The 23,222-nt window shown below is 39.0% G+C and overlaps 1 protein-coding gene across 1 annotated transcript; it reads left to right on the top strand.

Moving 5' to 3' along the window:
• The first annotated feature begins 677 nt into the window (after window positions 1–677).
• PCGF6 (polycomb group ring finger 6) lies at window positions 678–21,055 on the top strand. The gene is made up of 10 exons (XM_040072047.2): window positions 678–1,010; window positions 1,956–2,055; window positions 3,346–3,442; window positions 4,007–4,062; window positions 4,947–5,006; window positions 5,638–5,746; window positions 7,687–7,714; window positions 8,303–8,401; window positions 13,525–13,611; window positions 18,880–21,055. The coding sequence occupies exons 1-10, from the start codon at window positions 714–716 to the stop codon at window positions 18,928–18,930; spliced, it is 984 nt and encodes a 327-aa protein (XP_039927981.1). The 5' UTR covers window positions 678–713; the 3' UTR covers window positions 18,931–21,055.
• Window positions 21,056–23,222: the final 2,167 nt, after the last annotated feature.

The following is a 23,222-nucleotide window of genomic DNA, read 5'->3' as shown; positions in this document are numbered from 1 at the left end:
GCTGGAGATGTTCTGCTGGAGAAAAAAAGACACCAGGGAGACCTTACAGCACCTTCCAGTGAAGGGGCTACAGGAGAGCTGGAGAGGGTCTTTGGACAAGGGCATGTAGTGACAGGAGAACGGAGAATGGCTGACAGAAAGCAGGTTTAGATTAAATATCCGGAAGAAATTCTGTACTGTGAGAGTGGCGAGGCACTAGCACAGGTTGCCCAGAGAAGCTGTGGATGCCCCAGCCTTGGAAGTGTTTTGGGACAGGTTGGATGGGGCTTTCAACAACCTGTTCTAGTGGAAGGTGTCCCTGCCCATTGCAGGCGGTTGGAACTAGATAGTATCTAAGGTCCCTTGCCACTCAAACAATTTAATTATGTTACAGAATTAAAACCTTATTTTGAATGAAACTGGTATTGTGCGATTGAGAGTCTTTCGGGACAAATTAAGCGTTCTTTGGCCAGCCGCTTGGGGGAAAAAAAATAAGGAAACAAAACAAAACAAAACAAACCCCCAACAACAACAACAAAAAAACCCAAACAAACAAACAAAAAAAAACCCCACCCAGCTGTGGGGATATAAACTCTAAACCGGTTGCGGCTCGGCGCACACGCGGTAGCGCAGCCGTGCGTTCTTTAGAACTACATTTCCCAGCGCGCCCCGCAGCGTTCCCACGCACGCGCCCCGGGCCGTGGACGGACCCGTGCCAGCCCCGGTCCGTGGACATGGAGGGAGACTCCGGATCCGGGGTCCCGGCGCTGTCGGGCGGGGATGGAGCGGGCGCGGGACAGGGCCTGGGCCCGGCCGATGAGGACCGGGACATGGAGGGGGCCCCTAGCTGCTCGGGGTCGCGCTCTCTCCCCTTCGAGTTCGAGCGGGGTCGCTCGGAGTCCAGCGGCGATGAGGACGACGACGACGAAGACGACGAAGAAGAGGAGGTGGAGGAAGAGGAGATGGAAAGCGGCACCAGGGCTCGGTTCGGAACGGATGACGGGGAGCTGGACTCGGACGACGACCAGGAGGTAAAGGGAGCGGGAGGGTGCCAGGGGCACGCCAGGCCCCGCTCCCGGCGTGCCCCGCGTGTGGTAATGGGCTTTTTATTGTTTTTTACTATTTTATTGGTTTTGTTATTTGTTTTAATATTTGTTTTATTATTACCCGAGTTCGCTTCATCTGTCTCATTTAAGTGAAACCTTTATAAACTCTCGGCGTGGCTGAGAGGGTGGTAGACGGTGGCACGTGGGCGAAATGAATGGTGTTATTGAGGGAAAGAAAGCCCTTTAGTCGGGCTTTGAGACGAGAGGAAACGTAAGAATCTAATGTGTAAACCCCTTTCAGACGCATCTCAGATCGTCACTGTTGAAGAAGTTTGTCCTTTTTTGAAATAATATTATTCAGCCAGGAAAGCTGTTGTGGAACTACTTGTGTGCATTCCTCGTAAATGTTCTTCATGATCAGAATTCAAAGCAGTGAAATTTCAGCCTTTGCTTCCATGTGTATTTGTGTAGTCCATAACTGCGTGCACAAACAAGAAATGACTGTCTCTTGTCATACAGACGCTCTCTGTATCTTGATTTGGGACTCCCGCTGAACATTGCTGAGCATTTTCAAATAATAACGTTGTTTGCCACCTCTATCCACTTCAAGCTTCCTGGCTATGTGATATTTTGTTAAAAGAGTTTATCCAAAATAAGTTTTCCCCAAATGATTGTTTAAAGTTTTCTTTTTAGGTGTGATTCATGAATCAAATTGGATTACTGTTGTCAAAAAGCTAAAGACTAGGTAAAAGTATATAGGAAAGAGCTGTGTGTGAGAAGTAACTGATCTGTTAGGAAAACCCCTTCCTGTAACATATTGATCCCATTTTTTTCCCCATGGTTTTAAGGCTATGGTATTTTGGAAGCAGCAGTCAGGGAATTTCATGTCTTAGCCTGTGTATTCAAACTCGTACCAATTTTTATTTGCAGCGTATGATAAACCTCACAGAGTTGACCCCCTACATCCTGTGTTCCATCTGCAAAGGTTACTTTATCGATGCTACAACTATTACAGAATGTCTGCACACCTGTAAGTACCTGTCAGTATTGTCTATTTAAGGGTTTAGTTGCAAATTCAAACCAATTCAGCTGTTGAAATGTTCTGAGTTCAGGAAAATAATTCTCTGTTCAAAGGGAACGTATGTTGCATTTATTCTGTTCCTTAAGTGAGATATATTTGTGGGTATTTTAAGCATCAGAAAATTATTAAATCAATCAATCGTGAAGTCAGCTTTCCATATTAAGAAGGAAGAAGATGTAGGAAAAGATAAAGCCCAAGTAAGTCAAAAGCAGAGCTACTACATACATTTTCTTAATTATTTTTTTTTAAGTAGGCTCTGGAAATTTGAGTGTATAGCTGAGAGAGCAGGATTAGATTAGATATTAGGAAGAAATTCAAAAAAGAATTTCAAGAAAAGAAAGTTGATTGGCTCTGCTTTTAATAGACTGGAAAGTTTCCTAAGGTGTTGTTGTGAGCTTGTAGATTCACAAAACCCCATAAGCGCCTGTGTGGGAGTACCGATTCAGATACAGAAACAGTGGTCTGCACCTGTGGGACAGCTTGTCCATAATCTGATGAATGGTGGGTAATAAATGATTGATTTCAATGTGCTTGCTTAGTTATTTTTTCCCCCTCAATCCTAGTGCCAACAGTTTTCCCAGTGCGAACAGAACTGTTTTCTCTCCAAACTAATAAAACACCTTCTGTGCAGCTGACTCTTTCCGCCACACCCATGTTCATGCCCAAATCCAAGAATCCAAGATCTCCCAAATGTTCACACTGCATAGAGGGAAAACTTTCCTTTTTTTTTTTTTACCGTTTTTTGGAGCACTGCTCACTAGTTTGTTCTATAGCAGGAAATATTCAGCACAGTTTGCAATTTACAAAGAGGCACAACTGTTAGTAAGGACAGCATAATGTTGCAAATGCAACTGTGGTGGTGTCTTATAACTTTCCTGGTAAATGTTCTGGAAAAGTTTCATCTGTTCAGGCTGATGGGAAGCTGACTTGATAGTAGGTTATTCATTCTAGGTATTTCTACTGAGTAGCATTCCTTCAAAATTTTCTCACCTTTGTTTCTGCTGAAAGTGTTTGTAGGGTGCTTTTCAGCAATCAATATTCTGCCTTAGCTCTACTCACATTCTGCATGCACATTGAACTTTCACCCATGCATCCATTGGATTAGGAGTGTTCATTGACTTCATTTTTTGTCTCTGGCAAATTTTGTCTGGGCAGTCTGGGTATATTTGCCCTTTTTCCCTGAACAGATGGCGCTGTGTAATGGACATATGACTTCTACGGGGTTTCTTTTCTTTACAGTTTGTAAAAGCTGCATTGTGAGACACTTCTACTATAGCAACAGATGTCCAAAGTGCAATATTGTTGTACATCAGACGCAGCCCCTCTATAATATCAGGTAATAAATTTGTCCCATTTTTATAGATTTGCTACTTGGTTTTAAATGTTTTTGCAGAGTTGCTGTGCTTTTGCATTTGAAACAAAGGAATGGTTACAAGAAACGTGTTCCTCACTAGTATGAGTTTCACCACAATAATTAAGATAAAAAGACTCTCTTTATTTTTATCTAGTTTGTATCCAGTTCTAGGGTTTGTTACCCCTGCCCTGGGTATTTTTATGCATTTGCTCAGTGTTACAGGTGATACAGACACTTAACTATTTGCTTTGATTTCCATTTAAGATGAAGACTTTTTGGCATGGTATATTTACTAACTCAAAAAACTGAGTTTTAGTTTCTTGGGCAGTTCATGAAGGGTGGTGCTTTAAACTTTACATGGCTTCTGTTGGAGCTCTGCTGTCAGGATGAGTATTTAGAGAGATGTGAAGTTGCTGCTCTGTCACTCCTTGTACATCTCATTTCAATGTTGTGTTTGGCATCTTTGTTACTGAAACCATTTTGTCTTGCACCAAAGACTCTTCTTTTCTTCTTTTGTTTTGTTTTTTTTTCTTCCCTATTTCATAGACTGGACCGACAACTGCAAGATATAGTCTATAAATTAGTTGTCAATCTGGAGGAAAGTAAGTTCCTTTCTTTATTATTTTACTATCTAGAGATTGAAAAGAACAGAAAATGGGGTAATTCAAGGCCTTTTTCTACTCCAGACTCTTTAAAATAGTTTTATGATGTTTGGTTATAAGTTGTAATGAATTAACTGTGACAACTGGCATCTTTCTGGCTGCTAAATGCTGTTGTGGTAGTGGTGTGGACCTTGTCTCATTAAACAAAGCTGTCACTGTATCCAGATAAACATGCAGATATTTCGCAGTCATTCCTCTTACTTTAGTAGAACTATATCATATCATTCTGTCTAAAAAGTTTGCTTGGCTAAGTAGGAAAAAAAAATGCCACGACCAATTCTTTCAAATGCTTTTACTTTTTCCTCATTGCTGTATTTACTTGTCTGATTTTAGATATGTTTACTGTCTCATCTCATTTATCTTCAACTTTGGGAGCCCCCTGGGTGGGTTGAGTGAAATATACAATCTAGTGGATAAGTATGGACCATAGGTGGTATTGCTTTGTATACCATGAACATATATGTTAAAAAAAGTATATATAAAAAAATGTGTCTGTTTAAATATAGTATAAAAGTACTGTGTTCTATGTGAACGTGTTATGAAATACCATGTCGTGTCATAAGGCGTGACAGCCAGAAGGATATTAGTTCTTGCAGTTATTTCAGAATTATTTATGGCCAGTTTCTCTGATTTGCTCACTGGTTTTACTAACAAAATTTTAGTCTGGATTTCTTAAGTATCTCAGACTCATTAAATACTAGTGATGTTGAAAGTCTGTAGAAACTTGGAAAGTTTTTACTGCTCTAACCATTGAAAATTGGTCAATGAGAATGGATATTCTCAGCATCTGAAACATCTCAATCTGTACTGTGTGTTTTTTTCAGGAGAGAAAAAACAAATGCATGACTTCTATAAAGAAAGAGGATTAGAAGTGCCCAAACCAGGTGAGCTGTAATCACTTTAAGAAATACTGTTAAGGAAATACTTACCGTATTATTTGTTCTTAAGGGCTTTCTTTAAAATATTAGTTCACAACTGAAGATGAAAGTACTACTAGAAATATTCTTATAGAATAGAATTCTATAGATTCTTAATTATCTGGAAATTATAACTTGTCACAGATCTCAGATTACAAAAAAATAGATGAAATGACAACACTTAAACCCTGATCATGGTTGAATTATTTTAAGCTACATATTTTGCTTACAACCAGGAAATATATATAAAATGTGCATTAATGTTATTTTCTGGCCATTAATAAGTAATAGACATTACAAAGGAGTAAAAATGAGAGCTTCAAAGTCTGCTAAACAGTGGGGGGATTATTCTAATTATTTTGTGTTTTCCTATAAAACAGAGCTCTTTGGAGAGTGCTGTGCTGAAAGCTATTAAAATTGTGATTTGGATACACAGCATAGAGTGTAGGAAGAGCTGATTTAGTAATAAAAAAAGAGGATGAATTGCATGGGCTTTTTTTTACCTGGTGAGCTATTCTATTTTGCTCAGTGCATGTTAGTATCTTATGCTGCTTTTATTTCAAGTTATCTTTGCATTTTTGCTACTTGAATATTTTAGCTGTCCCACAGCCCGTTCCACCGAGCAGAGGAAGACCTCGAAAAGTTCTGGGCTCAGTGTTCCGGATCCCACCAGAACTTGACATTTCCATACTTCTGGAGTTTATTGGGTGAGCTGTGGGCAAATGGAGGAGCAGCTGACTGACATGAAGGTGCTGCTAGCATGTGATGGACCATTAACTGGCTCCTGGTTTTCATTAAATGTGCATTTCTTCCATCTCAAGATGTAGTGGGGAGCCAGTTTTAACTTACAGTGCAATAGTGACAGCCAGCTATGCACAGGTGAATGATGCAGATAAATAAATGTTTAGGATGTATCTTCCTATAAAAGTAGCTTCTCGGGAAGTATAGTTTTAAAATGTAGATGTGTTTTATTTTTAAAAAGTTGTGCAGTCTCAGTAAACTGAACAGAGAAATCCCTGTCTATTCCAGTGCCTGATCCCTGTAGGTGGCAGCACCGTTAATGCTGGATGTGCTCGGAGGAAGCACTCCTTTCAAAGAAGCACGGCTTTCAAATAATACAAAGTTTTTAACATCATGAATCCATGTACCTGCCCTAATTTCAGTGTTCATTTTCTTCAAGCCAGACTTGCAGAAGTCAATTTAGACCTCAAACCTTGTAAACTTGTATCTGCCTGAGAAACAAGATGACTTTTGAATCTGTTATATATGGTTTTTTTGTAGTTTTATTTTAAATGTCCAGCATTGGCAGCAAAGCAGGTAATACTGTGCCAATACCATCTCTACCACGTGGAGCTGTCCACTGTGGTTTTATTTATATGGAGGGAAGCACAGAATGTTTCTAACAAAAAAGATGATGGCTTAACACCATCTACTTTGTATTTTATTCTAGTAACTTTTTTAACCTTTGATAATTTATATAGTCAAGATCAAACAGATTATTTTGGCAATGAGAGATTAATGAAGCATTTTGGATAAAGAAAACTTGGAATAGATTGGACCAGCCGGAAGAAATTGTTACTTTGAAAGTCTGACCGTATACATTGTGTCTCTGCAGTTTATAATGTGGTAACCCGTGGTTGTGGAACTGTAACAAAGAAAATGACAACTGTAGTGGAAAAGATTTTTATGTTTGTTTCTTAGTTCATGACAGATTTACTTTCCTCTGTCTGATACCTGGTACATACTTAGAGATGGAGATACTCAATCTCACAGTAACTTGAAGAGCCATGTTAATGTGTGGTCTGCACAAGTGTTACATTTGTTTGCTATAGCAGATAGATGATTTATAGAAATGTGTGGGTTTTTGCCATCTCCAGTGCAATGAAAATACTGCAGTTTCCTCTCTCATATGTACATACTTGCTAATGCAATATGAGAATACTGAAATGTTGTGTATTGGCCTTAACTGAGAAATTTACACATTGCACTACAGGAAGGAGATGTGCAGTATCGGTGATCAGTGGTAGATCACAGGCTCAGGCTGTGCAAATCAGTGAACTTTGGCTGAAGCCAGCTGGAAATTTGGTTATTTGCCACCTTTGTATGTATTTCACATTCCAAAGAAACACATGCTGCTTTCCTGAGTTCCTAGATAGCATTAGCATTAATTTTGTCATATGAACAGTCTGGAAGGCCAACATCTTGCCCAGAGAGCCCCTTAGTGTTCTGTCAGTAACTTCTTAGGTACTGCCTGTTACGGTCCCAAATATCAAGGATCGTGAAGTATGGATGCTTAAGCAGCATCAATATTGCAGCCTACTCCTATGAAAATTAGTGTTATGTTGTGTTTAAAAGTGACTTTAGGCTGCACTGGTTTTTATTCATATTTTATGTAGACAAGCCTTAACATCATAAATTCAAAGAAAATTGAAGCAGCAAAATAAAGGGTAGGAGAAAAAGATATATAAATTCAGTTCAATATTATTTTATGTATAGCAATTTAATGACAGTAGGAGCCTGAGTTGGGAAAATAAGTTGGATATGCAAGACTCATAAATCAATAGGTCACTGTTACAATTAAGAACTTGAGGATATTAATAACTGATAATCTTAGCAATGTTGACTATTTACTCTTTTGTTTTTTCAGAGCTAATGAAGGCACAGGGAATTTTAAGGTACAAATGTGATTAAATTTTTGTTTTGCAGCTTACTTCAGAAATAATTATTGCCTGAGTATATTTAACTTAGTTTGGTTTTCTTATACTGAGTGCAGCTGGAGCTTTCATCAGAATAGTAATAACCAATCTTGTATTACAGTGTATTTCAAACCTATTGTTGTATATACAACATCACACCTACCCAGCATTTTTTTTTTCTTCTTTTTATCCTCATATATCACAGTATTTTTTTATCATCTTTTTTCATGTTCAGTATCACCTCCTACCCTTTCTGTCTCATATTTGCCCTTCTTTCTGCCTTGTTTATCCTGAGGTTTTTGGGCCACACAGAACACAGGGCTGTTTAAAACATATTTAAAATAATCATTTGCTTATTATTTTTTAAATGTTTAAAGAGCATCTGGAGCCTTAAGAGGTATTTAGTCTGTTCCCTCTGAGGTAACCTGCAGGTAGATCAGAGAAGGGTTCAAGAATGTAAGCTGTTTCCCTGTTACTGGGCTCTTGCTTGAGTTTGGAGTTTATGAGGGATTAGTGCCAAAACCTTTGACTTAACTTTAACTTAAAATCTTTATTTATTCTGTGCAGCCTTTGGAAAAGAAGTTTGTGCGTGTTTCCGGGGAAGCAACAATTGGACATGTGGAGAAATTCCTCAGAAGAAAAATGGATCTAGACCCTGCTTGTCAGGTACATCACTTGATGTAGCAGTCACAAGTTGTGCTTTGGACAGACATTTCCATTGTTCATTAGATTTCTAGAAGTAATGTTAGAGTTTTTTATACAGTAAGGATTAAAAAATTAATTGTTTGCCATGTTGAGATTTGCAAGGAACAGCTCTTCTAACTCATTTGCAACCTATTCAGATTTTTATAGTTCTGTACTAATTGGATAGAATTTCCAAAGTGCCACGTAAAATTTCAGCCAGTGAAATTCCAAGCCAAGAGTTTCTGCTGCTTCAAAGGTAAAACTAGACAGGAAAGTGGGAATGTGGGAGCATGCAAAGGCAGAGAGAGGTGTAAGCTGAATAATAGTAAAATTAGTAAAATCTGAAGGCAAACAAGGGCTAAGGAAGAATTATACTATGGATGAATGTGTTGAGATGAACGGTATGAATGCAAATACAGAGACTTTCCTCCAAGTAAGAATTCAAAGGAGCAGAATATGGTACAAAAAAAATTTAGCTTCATATTTCTCAACCATCTTGAGAGGAACTGCATGTCAAAACCAGTTTCCAATTCTTCAGCGTATTTCAGCAGCTATTCAGTTGGGAAAATGCAAGAGTTCTGTAATGTGTAAATAATTCTTAACGCTTTCAGTTCCTGGAATATCAAACTGATGCTGATGTGAATTGGCAAATAGTAGAAGTTCAGTGCTGGGTTTGGAGTTAGGGTTGTTTTCTTACAGCAGTAGCTGTGGGACAATACAGCATGACTTTTTGCCACAGTAATGAATATTCATGCTGCTTACCTTTTCGAGGGTGACAAAGCAAATCAGATATAAATTATTCATCCTGCAGAGGAATTAATGTGTTTTTGCTTGCTGGTTTCCTCTCAGTCAGAGTCTGTAGCTTTTACATGATGGTGACTTGATATTCTAAACAAATAAAATACTCTCAAAATGCAGCTGGAGAAATTTCTTGCATTATTTAGTTGTTTATTTTAGGGGAAGGAAATGTTTTGTTTGTTTGGATTTTCTTAAATAGTACATTAGAATCTCAATTTTCAGGAACACTGAGCATCTGCCTTGGAAACTGCAGGTGTCCATCTTTCAAAATCCACCTGGGCCTGTGTGTTGGGTGTCTTTCAGATTGTATAATCTTGAGATCATCTGTTAAAAGAACATGAGAATTTTTCACCCATTAGTTACTTTCTACTTGGAGTTTGCCAGTCATGTACAATCCCCTGTTAGTGGGTAAATGTTACTACAGCTCAAAAGCTGATGATTTCATTGACTTCCTTTCTCAAGATGTTGCTTGATGCTGAACCAGTCACTCCTATCTCTGCTAGTATCTAGTTTGCCATTTTGGTGTAAGGCACAATCATTGGCTGGTTCTAATCCTTGGTCTCTTCTGTGCAGAACCTGTCTGTTTGGAGGAAATGATAAATCTTCTTTCTTCTACAGACAGATGCCTTGGCTGCCTTTTTTTTTTTATCTTAAAGTATGTGCTCCCATATTTTTTTTTTTTTTTCCCCAGCAAGTATTTTTCTGGTCATTAGAAACCTGTAGTTATTTTTATGCCCTAAGTCATGACTCTTGTCTTGAAGATATCCAGGCTCATTTTTTAAAAAATTTGGAGATTCAGGAAATGAAGCTGGTTATATTTTTTTCTAGCCTGAGTGATTTTTTTCTTTGTCATATGGGGACTAAGATTAAAGGAGTGTATATACTGAGCTGTTACCTTTTTATGGTAGTACACAGAACTGAAGCTGATGGTTTGTTGGTAAACATGCAGAAAGTGAAAGAGATGTCAGACATGTCATTGAAGATTAATAAGTCCAATGAATCCTATCTTACTTCAGCTTCCCTGGATGCCTAATAAACTGTAAAACAAAATTAAGGAGAACCTGATTCTGAATTAGCACAAGCAGAAGAATTTAGAGAACTAGGTTACAAACCATATGTGCAAAGGATTTGAATGTAGAAGATTCTTTGCTGCTTTTTTAGTTTGCTCTAGAAATTTGAAAGTGTTGAGGACTGCAGTGGCTCATTTCCTGACAGCTTCCCCAAATGAATAATTTCTTAGAAACTGGAATTGCCAGTAATAGCTAAGTAGGTAACATCTGATAGGAGCTAAATACAGGTTGTGGTGTTTGGAACCCAGTAGATTCTTGTCCTTGGCATCAGAAGTTTTCTTTAGAATGTGATTTCCTTTGAGCTCCTCCTGCAGCAGCAGTATTCCTTCCTGTTATTTCTTCTGTAAGGGTGAGAGAAACTGCTGAAAGACTTGCTCAGAATTCATTAATGGAATGAGCTGATGGAGCAGAAATGTTCCATAACCAGATGTGCATTCCTTTAATGTGTGAGCTCCACTCTTGGGGGGAGACTGGGAGAAGGGACTCTGTGCTCATACATGGTGTAGTTGTTGATGCAATTTCTTTTTGCCAGTCTTAGACCCTGGAATAAAAGCATACAAGGCCTCTGGAAAGTAAACAGCAGCTTAAAAGAAATGGGAAATTTTGACAGGTTTTTGAATAACTAGCCCAAATACTCATGTCAGTCTCTAAAACTTGGTGTTTTCCTTGTCCTTCCCTGGGTAATATGAGTTGGTTTGGAAAATATTGATTGAAGCCTACTGGTTTCTGGGTCAAATTATCCCTTGGGATGAGTCTTATGTGAGGTTGTCCCTTGCATGAACTTTTTCTATTTTTATCTCTGTCTTACTTAGTGAGCATGAATTTAAAATTGTCTGTTATGGTGGCTTTTAGAGAAATAGCTCTAATAGCAGACATGCCACCAAAAGAAAAGAAATGGCATAATGGAAAACTTACTTTAATAAGAATTTTAACAGAAGTGACTGAGTACTAAGCAGATCCACCTTCATGCTTCCTTTCAACAAAATGTCAAGCTACAGTTACTGCTGTCTCAGGCAATCAGTACTAGTTGGCTTCAATTTTACCAGTCATTTGAAATTTTAGTAAATTCATAGCACTTGTGGTGCTGGTACCTCTTTTGTAATGGAACATATTAATTCCTGTATGACACAAGGATTCCTCTGAGACACATTTCACAATTTATTTTTACACTGACCTGAGTTTTTTTTTTTTTTTTTTTTTTTATTGTATGTTTTATTCTCTTGTCCTTATAGAATGAATGCTGTCTTAACAATTAGCAGGCAGAATTTCAGGCTCTGGTGCTAGAATTAGGAGATTAAGCATTTGGTATTCAGAGAACTCTAGTGCAGTAAATGTGAAAAGCTTTTCTCAATTTATTATTAGACACTGCCTCTTTAATGACTGCCATTTGAAACTGGAGCAGCAGGTACAACAATGTACTTTCAAACAAGCATTCTAATTCTGTTTTGGGAGATTGTCAGCAGCTGTGACTGTCTGTTTGCATCCTATATTGGTCAAACAGATTAGATTTTCTATTTCTGTAGATATAAAACATTTACATGTTACATTTCATTGGTAGCAACACTGAGCTTTAAGTGCCTTATGCTATAAAAATTGTAGAAGTAAGCTTATAAAGCAAAAGTAATTAAACTCGTGTCTCTGGAAAGCAAAGCAGTCGTGTTTGTCTTTCTGTAGTAATAACTGTAGAGGTTAAGAATGCTTGGAAGATAGCAGAAAGAACTGCAGACAGTTTTCCGAAAGGAAAAGGAATATATTTTTCAAGTACTGTGTTAAATAAATCAGGTGTTGATGTTAAATATATAAGTATATAAGGATCAATAGCTAATCAGTATTTACGGTTATGTCCACACAAATTTTTACTTCCAGGCTTTCTCCTGGAAGCTGAAAGCAGAAGTACTACTAAGCAGTTTACATCTTCTGCACATTAAGAATCAAACACAAAGAAAGTATTCTGCATCATTTTCATGCAATACAGGTGGTGCAGTAAATCAATCCTTTTTGAAAGTCTGAGGAGTAGAATTCTTGCCTTCCCAAGTCTCAGAACAACATGGTCTGCCAGCATAAATCTTACTAAATCTTTCCACGAAGAACAAGACAGAGGTAGTGGGACAGCCTGCAGAAGAAGACAAATCTGGGGGAGTGGAAGAGCTGCAGCACAGAGTGCATCCTGTGGTGGAAAGTGGCTGTTCAAGACAATACGTCATGATATTGCAGCGTGCTGCCCGACTGCTGCAGAGGCAGAGCTTAGGCACTTCCCTTGCAGTCCCTGTGGGACTGCTCATTGTCAATGCTCTTATCTTCAGTTTTGAGGTCTTGTCAATTCACAGATGAGAGCAGGCTCTTTTCCTTATCTAGAAATCGCTCATAAGGAAAATGTAAGCAAGTTCCAGTTGAGAGAGAAAAACACTTCTATGTTAGCTGCTCTAATTTGGAACATTAGAGACTGGATTTACATTATGCACAGTAAATCCATGGTAACTTTATAAAGAAATCTATTTTTCATAATAATCTAGGCAGGGAATTCAAAATACCTGAATAAGGTTTGCTTTCCACAAAGTTATTGGTTTTATGGGCAGTTACTAAACAAAAGTGCCTCCTGTGGAATTGCAGGCACCACTGATGGTTCAGCTGCAGTAGAGGACAATGCATGGAACTGCTGAGTACGCCCTGCAGCTGCACCCCAGGAATACTGACTGAGTGCATGCTGAAGAAGGACTCTGATGTAATTGCTGACAGTGGCATGCACCAAGATGCTCTTTTCTATTAAGGCGCATCTTCCACAGTATTAAGTGGAATTATCATGTTTTTTCACCCTCAAGATAAGAATGGGGGGGGCAATTGCTCTTTTTTTGGTGGTGGTGGCACAAACAGGCTTCCCGCTTTTGCAACTGATGAATGATGCCAGATGTTTGTGTGATCGTTTTAATGCATGATCTAAATTCCCATTAGATTCATCACAGCTATTACTAAATAGCTTGTTTCAGTGGACACACCAACTGAGTGAAACAATAAACTGTCTTCTCTGACCAGCAGTGAGCCCAGGCCAGGGCCGTGAAAGGCATTAGGGCAGTGCAATAGTGCTGTGAATGCTGAATACATTTGGACAACAGAGGTAAAGATGGCCTTAGTGTCTAGCATGCTAGCATTGAACTCTGCTAATAAAATTGAAAGGGCTTGGATACTGTTTTGCTACTCCAAAGACAAGTTGGACTTAACCATGCTTGTGTTTCTCCACAGGTGGATATAATATGTGGTGATCACCTGCTGGAGCACTACCAGACACTGAGGGAAATTCGTCAGGTCATAGGGGAGAGTGCAGTACAGGTACGTGGCTTTGTTCCAGGTTTTCTGTTTCAAAACAGAAGACCTCTCTTAAACCCTCAGGTAGCACCAACTTGTCTAAAGTCACTTAGAAAAATCGCTCCAGCTTATGCAAAATCATTTTTATCTTGTAAGTGGAGTTGACAGTGTACCATATTCTGCTTGATCTCATGGTATTCTGGATATGAGGGGTTTTTTGTGGGGTTTTGTTTCGTGGTTTTGTTTTTATTTCTCCCCAAAACAAGTTGCCATCTTACCAGTGATAAAATGTACCAGCTATTCTTTCAATTAATATTCCTTGTTTTTCCGCTCTGGCAATCGCTTCTCTGTGGGAAATCAGAGGGCAAATCCCAAATAAGGTTATCCTTGTGACTGGATCAGGAGAATAAACTTGCTTATAAAAACACAAACCAAAGATAGATGGTAATGAATGCAGTAAATGTGCTTGATGCATATTGTATTTGCTCTGGTCACAGCATGAGTGTATGGTCAGCTATTCCTTGTTGATAACTTGCTGTCTTTAGTGTTGCTGGCTTTGCAAATTAGAATGCTTTTATTTTTTTTAATTCTTTGCGGATCTTTTCAAAGCGTCTTTAAAGGATCACACCATTTTAGAAGTTCTGCAAAAACAATGAAGTACTCTGCCAAGTGCATCATAAGATAGAGATGTAAAATTGTGATATGTGGTAAATTGCATCTTAATCTGAACTTGGAGGTCTGAAAAGTTAATATTTAATACAGTGGGAAGAAATATGATTAGATTGGTATTTTATTTGGAAAGCAGTCTTAGCAGATGGGCTAAAATAGTAGCAAAATCATCTCTCCTCACTTTGTTTGTGCACACACATGCACAAACATTTACATTTAAAATTCCTGCTGAGCTTTCTTATGCTACAGGAAGGCTTCTGTGTTGGGGGCAGGAAGTAAAAAGCTGGTTTTGAGATCTCTTGGACTTTGCATCACTTGTACCTGATTTGAATCACTAGGAGGGGTCCCAGAGTCAGGGCAGAGGCATTTGGCTCATGTTAATGTTGGCAGACATTAAAATCTGTGATGCTTGTGCTGTTTCTGCAGTTGAAGGGAATGAAGGCCACAGCTGATGTCTTAGCTGTTTTATAATAGCCTGAAGAAGAAATGCAAATGTAACCTAATCCAGTTTGGGGAGCAGGGGATAGAAACTGGGAGGAAGTGGGTACTGGTTACAAACTTGTTTCTAACATTGAGTCCTGGTGAGTAAATTCAGCAATCAGAACAAAGTGATGGAAGTGCCGTCTACTAAAAGCTTCAGTAAATGGCAGGGGGATGATATATTTCTCAGTCCAGGGGTATAATCACATGTACGGTTTTAGACTTCATGTATGAGAAGTGCTATTTGGGGAGCACTTCAAGGAATACTGCAGCAGTTTCATTTTTTGTCAGAACTGGGTCTGCCTGATTGATGTTAAGTGATAAAGCACCAGTCAGCAGCTCCACGAAGAGAGCAGTTGTCCCGGGATGCATTCTCCAGTGATGTTTCAAATCTCATTTATTACCAAATCTGTATGCTAGCAGTTAATTCTCTCAAGGCTTCTCTATTGGGCAAACAAATAGAAAAGAAACATCTTGGCTTATTGTGAAGTCTTGTTCTTTCATAGTCACTTTCTGTTACATGCAGACCAGCTGTACTGTGACAGCTCTCGACAGGAAATTTGAAAGACCAGGTTCATCTTTAATTTCTCTTCATATTGTCAGAAGATCTTTAAGGATGCCAGATAGTTAGGAATGTTGCTTCTTTTTTGATATTGAAATAATTATGATATTTTCATGTTCTTTAGTCTAACATTATAATTTATTTTTTTTTTTTAGAAATCAAGAGTATCCATTTCTAGGATTTAAAAAAAAAAAAAAATTGGAAAATATTTTTAGACAATTACCCATGAAAAAAAATCCCAATGGATAGGTCAAGTCTAAAACGTTGAGGGTTGTTTGTTTCTCACAGGATCTGAAATTCAATAAGGGGCACAGTTGTCCTGGCCAGTGAAACTACAAGTACAAAAGAACATTTGATGAATTTTACATTAAACTCCAAGGGCATCTTGTGCCTTTGTAACTTTCCAGCCTTTCCAAATCAGTGCTGGAGCTTGAATTGTCCCTATCAGAACTCACTGGGATGCTGAGACAATGTTCAAAACTGCTGTTGTCATTTACAGGTTTCTGAGGTTCGCTGTAGATGCTTCATGCAAAGAAAACAGCTTCAGTAGCTACTTCTGCAACAGAAAGTTATTTGAAGCAATAAACATTGGGCTCTTTCATTTAGACGAGTACAACCACTGTTAGAGGAGAAAAATAGCTCTATTCTGAGTCACATTTTTCACTTCCAAGTTCATTCATGTCAGCAGTTATTTTTTTCCTGGGAAAAATGATTATTAAAATGCAGATAAGTTTCTCTTTGGCAATTATATTAATTTTAACATGCATTTTTTGGTAGCATTTGCAGTACAGCATCACATATGTTGTGTGTGATTTATTGTTCTGAACTGTAACCACTGTGGGGTTTTTACAGGCTTTTACTGACACTGAATGGTCCTTAAGATTTGCTTGTGAAGATTTTGGGTGTTGTATTTCTTTTTTTTTTTTTTTTTTTTTTTTCCCCTACTGACTAGCGCTGTGTAGTGATGCCTGAGAGTCTGAGTAAAAGAAAGTCTCCTGGAGGTGCAAGCTAGCAGAATTTTAGCTCTTCTGGATACTTTTCTGCCTTTCCATCAAGTGTGGGAGGACCAAGTGTGATATGATGATAAATAAATACTCGACACTGACCCCATAGTAACCTGTTTGGCTTGTTTTATTGCAGTAAATAGGCAACTAATTTTAGTGGTTGAATGTAAGCAATTAATATCTTCATTTCTGAGTAGCTGATAGAAGGCTAAAAAAGAATCAGGAATAAATCTTGTTTAATCTTGTAGATGTCAAGATGTTTTGACATTTCTGAAACTGGGTAGTTAGTTAAATCTTCCTAACTAGCTGAAAGTAGGATTTCTAGCTCTGTTTAGGACAAAAACATAAAACTCATTGATAGAGTTTATATAATAAGAAACAACTTTGCTTTTTTTCTTTTTGAAACAGTGTAAAACTTGTGGACTTTACTGCAAGGAGTGATCAAAGACACTTACGGAGACCTTTAAAGGCTCAGTTTTGTTACCAGGCATTGAGATCTGCCTGTAATTAAGAATTTGATCAAGTAGCTGAGAAAGTAAGCTTATTATTAACTAAATGGGAATGTAACTTCTTCCCTGTATTACCTTCCTCCTCTCTGCTGCACAAATGCAACCTGATCCAAGCTGCTGGTTATTTTCACTTGTCTAAAACTGGGCCTTCTCAGAGTTCTGCATCACTGCTGGATATAATGAGCTCACACATGGGAAAAGCTAAAAGGAGTAGCTTCCTTGATGTCCTTGGCCCTTGGCACAGAGGTTTGGCAGATTATAATGGTCTCTTTGTAGCTCTCACCTTTTTGTAACCCAGTGCTATTGTGCTGGTTTTTTGGTCTCCTGAGTTAGGCAGCAAGAGCTGTGCTCTAATTTACTGTGACCTTCTTGCGCATGTTTCCTATGGAACTGCTTTACTCTTTGCTATGGGGTTATTGAATTTGGAAAGTGGGGCACTTTTTGTTGCTGCTGCTCTTGGAACATCAAAAGGGGCGTATGCTCTGATGTTTTGGGCTGTCAGTTCCACTCTAAAGTTTATAGTTGGGTGTGACAGGTGGGATCCGTTACAATTTTTTAGGTCAGAGTCACAAATGTGTGTCAAAGGACACTGGGGAGCTTTGCTTTTGTTTTCTGCCTGAGTTAGCCTTGAGATTTGAAATGGGCAGTGAGAGCTCATTCTCTGTTTGGATTTCCTTTTAATAACAGTATCTAGAGAAAGCAGCTGAACATAGATAGAAATGTGTAGTACTCTACAAGTGAATAATTACAGAGTAAGAAGTGCCAGTACTGGGGTAACTCAGCTTCTCTTTGTAGAGAAGGAATTGCAGTGGATTTCACCTTGAGGTTAACAGGGCTATTTCCTTTAAATGTCCAACGGCCAAATGTACCATTTCAAAATTATTCATCAAAGAATACATTGTAGCATTTTCTTCTAGTATAAATATTTATTCCCTTTAAGAAACTGGAAAATAGAGCAAAAACTGGTTTTGACCACAATTTTTCTCCAAAAATAAAGTTTTGAATGTGTCTTTATTTTCTTTTTTGAAGGAACTAGTGGGCACAAGGAATAAGTACCTTTGGGAAGGTATAACAACATTTTTATGTGCCAAGAGATCCCTGAGTAACCTCTTAGAAGCTGTTCTACTTTGCAATGCTGCTATCCCAATTTATGCTAATCACCTAGTGAGTTAAAGCTCCTGTCTCCTCCTCTATCCTTTCAGGAGTTAGCAATGGATTCCTGGTTATTAACAGGGTGAGAAAACGAGGAAAAGCTAGTGTGAGTTGATACTGATACATTATCTTGCATCCTGTGTATTAACAGATAAAAACATCTGAAGCAAAATACAGTAAAAATTCTAACGTTAGTTGGTACTAATGTAGTTCTCTCTTCAAAAGAGAACTTTTTCTAAAGTCTGTCCATATAAATAGGTGTAATGCAATGTCAGATTCCCAGGGGGTCTGTGGTGGAAGCCTGGACTAAGTGCTGGGCCTTTCAGCAGCTGCCTGTGAATTAAGTGACATGAGTAAGACTAATGGGTTAGAAGTGTGCTGTTTCACAGATGAAAGGGATTTTTATTTTGAGCATTCTTTCAAGAGGAGAAACATGAATTAATAAATGAATAGTTTGCCATTTGGAGGTTTTTTAATCCAATGTATTTGTTACTTAATGAATGTATATAGTGGTAGCCTGGACTCCTGTGCTACAACTTTTGGCAGCACCTTCTAGAACTACTTAATAGATTACTTTTTTTTTTTCCTGCTCCACAATGTCATGTGGAAATCAGCACAACTTGTAAACAAGAGCCTATTGGATGATGATGATGCCATTATAAGTTAATATAAAAGCAGTACCAGATTTTACTTTATTTTTAACACCCTTTTCCATGTGAAAGAGGAGAGAGGAATACAGGTATTTGCCTTGATACGTCAAAACTTGCATTCTCCACACGGAAGGGACGTGGTATAAAATGGTGAGATGGTGCCTGGGGTTCTGCCATGCAGCAGTTGTTGTACCAGGTGGTGACAGAAGTGCCTCGTGGACAAGGGAAAGTGCTACAATGAGACACCTTCTTTCTTTTCTCTCTAGGATGGTCTGCTTGTACTGCACTATGGCCTGGTGGTATCTCCACTAACTTAAAGGTGCCTGGAATATCAGAAAGCAAAAGGATCTGAAGTCAATGCAGCTTCTTCAGTGCTGTTTCTCACCAAAGAAGCCATCGCATTTCCTGTGGCAGGAAGCAAGTGAAAGGAGCCACCACAAACTGCTGTGTGCTTGTAATGTAACGTCTGACTTTACCACTGTAAAAAATTGCAGCTTCTGTAAGTACAGCTGTAGATCTTGCTATGCTTCATGTTACAAATTACTGTCTTCAAATTTCACTCAGCTCAGGGAAATTAAATGCTCGAAGTAGCTGATTTTTTTTTTTTTACTTTGTAAAACCATAAGATTTCACAGGGTGAACAGCCTTTTTTTCCTCTAAGCTCTGAGATTTCTCTTGCTGTCTAAGTATCTAGCTAGAACAGTGCTCTCAGGGATGATCTTCATTGAGCAGTATAATTTGTTTTGGGGAAGAAATAGCCTAAAAAAAAGTATACTCTGATCATCTGTCTTTGGATGTGATTTGGGGAGAGGAAGGAAACTTCAGAAATGTAGACCAAAATATTTAGAAAATGATGCAGCATAAGCATTATTTTTTTGAGAAGTAGCATTAAATTTGTTGTTTTTCTTGAAGAAAGACAATTTTGTTTGCACTGGAAATATATTTGCTGGTAGTTTGGCTTATACCAAATGGCGGATCATGCGTCTCTAGTCTGAATAGAGATGAGCTGGCTGTAAGCTGGTTAAACTATGCATGAAAAAAAAGAAGTAGCACCTCTTTCTACCTGCTTGCTGTATATAATCACTGTCACTCTGATTTAAAATCCATCAGTTAACAACTGACTTGACTGTCAGGAGTATAAATCCATTCACTTTAGTACATACCTCTCCAGCAGCTGTGAAAATGGTCATTTTTTCCACTCTTTCTAATGTGTTTTAGTGCATTGTAGTGAAGGCCAGGGTTGAGTAATGTAATAACCTGGCTGTTACTACCAGATTCACAGAGGACATTAGGTGACTTTAATTTTAACATGTTAAAATACTAGATTTTGTGACAAGCATAACACTTCAAATTTTCTTCTGTTTAAGATTTCCATGTTGTCTCGTGCAGCATTAAGGACCAGAGAGCTCTGTGTCTTATGGTCCTGCTGCATACTGGGTCATTCATGAAAGCTTCCGTTAGGCACCAGGCTCCTTCCCCTCCCTACAGTCAGTGTAGGGAAAAGGAGGAGATTCCTTTGTAAGGCATTTCAGAGCACCTAAGTTACAGAACCATAGGGCTGGAGATCATTCAGTCCAACCTCCCTGCCAAGGCAGGGTCACCCAGAGCAGGTGACAGAGGAATGTGCCCAGGTGGGTTTGGAATGTCTCCAGAGAGGAGTGCTCTGCCACCCTCAATGTAAAGAAGTTCTTCCTTCTTTCACTCCTCCTTTCTTTTTTTCAGTCATCTGGTGAGGCAACAGCAGCAGCTGAGCTAGATCCAGGGGTTAAGGTTTGATTGAGCTGTACAGGGGTTCTGGAGCTTGGGGACACTTGAGGAGCAGCCCCAAGCTCCACCCAGACGTGGAAGCCCTTGGCAGCCAGTCAGGCCTGGGGGGGACATTGCCAGGAGAAGCAAGGGACATTTAAGTGTCCCTAAGGAGCAGAGCAGCCCCTTATGGCTTCTGCTGGACCCTCTCCAGGAGGTCTGTGTTTTTCTTGTACTGACGAGCCCAGAAATGGACACAGCACTCCAGATGTGGCCTCACCAGGCTGAGTAGAGGGGCAGCATCACTTCCCTTGGCCACACTCTTCCCAGTGCACCCCCGGGGCTGCAAGGGCTCAAATGTATTTGTTCACTGTCAGTCCAAGAGGACTGGCATCCTTTGTCTAAAGAAAGCTTTCATGAATCCTCCCTCAGGTCTTTACAATAAACATTGTTTTGTCTGTGAAGGTGGTACATAAGAAAAACAAGTTTTGTTTGAAGTAATTCTCATGATGCTTCTAAAAATGTAACAAAAAGCCTTTTTAGCTAAAACTCCTATTTTACCTTTAAAGTTTGTATGAAAGTAGTGTTTAAAATGCAGCAGAAAATGAGATTATTTTGTAAACACCTCGTGAGTCATGTTGATAAAAGATTATATATTGTAACAGCAAAATAAACTTTATTTTAGCCAATTTAAAATTGAGCCCTTGTGTTTCCATGCCATGTTTCCTATGTCAGCCTCAGAACTATAGCAGATGATAGTGAAACTGGTGAGTGTGCTCTGGGGTTGTTAGAATGACAGATTTCAATTAAGAGGCTGAATGGTGGAGGGTAATTCAACTCCACTGGAGCTAGGTGTGCTGTTGTTAACTGGAGTAACATGAAATCTCTGGGATTCTTCTTTTAATGAGGATTTTGGTGAGAAATAGCTCAGTAAAGAAGTTGAGATTATTTTTCCACAGAAATACAGGAGAAATAATCCTACATAGTTAAAGGACCCATTTTTTCATCAACAAGAATATCTTTTTGTGAAAGCCACCTCTCAATTATTGTCTTTCATGTTTTCATGTCTTTCATGGCTGTTGTTCTCAAGTGCCTGTGAACTGACTCTCTGCCACTGGAATCAAGGCATCTGGTTCAAATACTCAATATTGCCCCTTCCTTTTGCATTGTCACTCAGGGGTTTGTTTTAAAATTTATAGCTCTGTGCTAAAAAATCATTATCAGTGTAGTCACATTTTACATTGCAAATTCACCCTGGCGTGAACTTCACATCTACAGAAGGCCTCATGTGCAGAGTTTAACAGCTGTATAGAAGCTGATAGTTAATTCAAATTAGTGTCATTCTAGGAGGCATTTGACTTGCATGGCCCCAAGAGGGCTGTGCTGCCACTGGCACTGATGTCAGTGTCAAATTCTGCTTTTCAAAAAGAAAGAAAAGAAAGGCCCTCCCAGATACCTTCAATGGATTTTTCTGTAGGGTAAATCACATGCTGGCTAAAATGCAGAAGGCCAACACTCCCTTCTTCACCCTTTCTGTGGCTTAATGAGGAGGATTGAGGGTCTGTAGCCTGTGGTATTTTTGACGTGACTGCTTAGTGACCTGTTATGTCCCTTCTGTCCACTTCTCTCTAGTTCTTCCTCACCTGCCTTCAGAAAGTGTATTTTTAGCACAGTTTTCCTGGCTGAACATCCTGCTCCCTTTCACCTGAAGGCACTGATGTGTTCCTTCTCTCCTGGGGCACATCCGTGTGCAGCAGGGTGACCTTTAGCTATTGCCAAGGCTGAGCTGAGGCTCTGTGGTTTCCTGCATAATCAGTCTGCTTGATTTAAAATGTGCCAATCTTCTTTCAGCTCTCCTGCTGCTGTTTTATTTCTGTTGGTCTCCTTTTAACCTTGGCTTCCCTCCAGCCACTTTTGGTCCTGATGACAGAGGAGCATCTGTAACAAGAAGCTGCCTATGGGATGGCATCTCTACCCTCATGGGAGATGAGCCAGCCTTGTGCTCTGGAAGTGAGGGAAGGTGTGCTGGGACTCATTCATTATTTTACAGATGCTATTGTTTCTTTACTTAATGAGAAAATTCTGGCTTTCCTTTCTCATTACTTTCTTAATAGCATCATGGCTAACACAGATCCTTATTAAATACTGCTTATAAATGCAGCATAATTCTGAGTTCCTGTACAGACCTGCTAATTCCCAGCAAGAGGAGATGGTGACCCTTAATTTCCAGATTGCTTATAAATGCAGAATCAAGCCACAGTCAAGTCGTGAGCAGAGTCATACCGGTTACATTCTATCTGTTTTCTCTGTGTTCAGTACAGGTTCAGTGTAAGAAAAAAGGGTTCAAGAGATGGGTGAAATGTGCAGCTGAGCCCTCTGAGCAGAGGGACCTGCAATGGCCAGGGATAGCTGTCATTTATGTCCTGAACACGACAGTGCACCCAGCCTGGCTCTGCACTGCCACCAGACTGTGACACACGTGAGCCAGGGCAGCTCTTAAAGATAATTTCTCTAGATGTGAAACAGCCAAAGAGTTTTATTGAAAACCCATTCGAGCTTATCTAATACTAGTCAGTGTTGAATTTGTTTTCAGGGAATCATTAATCATTTATGTGCAATGATTAATGTTAATGCATTTTTTTAACAGTCACCAGGAAAATTACATCTCTGGCATTTCTGGTTTTACATTTCTTCAGTGTGGAATATCATTTGTATGAAATTTGTCATCAGTGCAAATGAGTGGAGGGATTCATTCCAGCATTTGAGAGGAAGGCTATTGACAGGTATAGGAGTTTTTATGTATTCCATACCTTTCATTTAAAGAGATTGTCACATTGTCCCCATGAATCTTTTGGTATGCTCA

The sequence above is a fragment of the Hirundo rustica genome, chromosome 8 (genome assembly GCF_015227805.2).
Source record: "Hirundo rustica isolate bHirRus1 chromosome 8, bHirRus1.pri.v3, whole genome shotgun sequence".
NCBI classification, from domain to species: Eukaryota; Metazoa; Chordata; class Aves; order Passeriformes; family Hirundinidae; genus Hirundo; species Hirundo rustica.
Note: the sequence above shows the minus strand (reverse complement) of the source record. Positions and strands in the feature narration are given on the sequence as shown.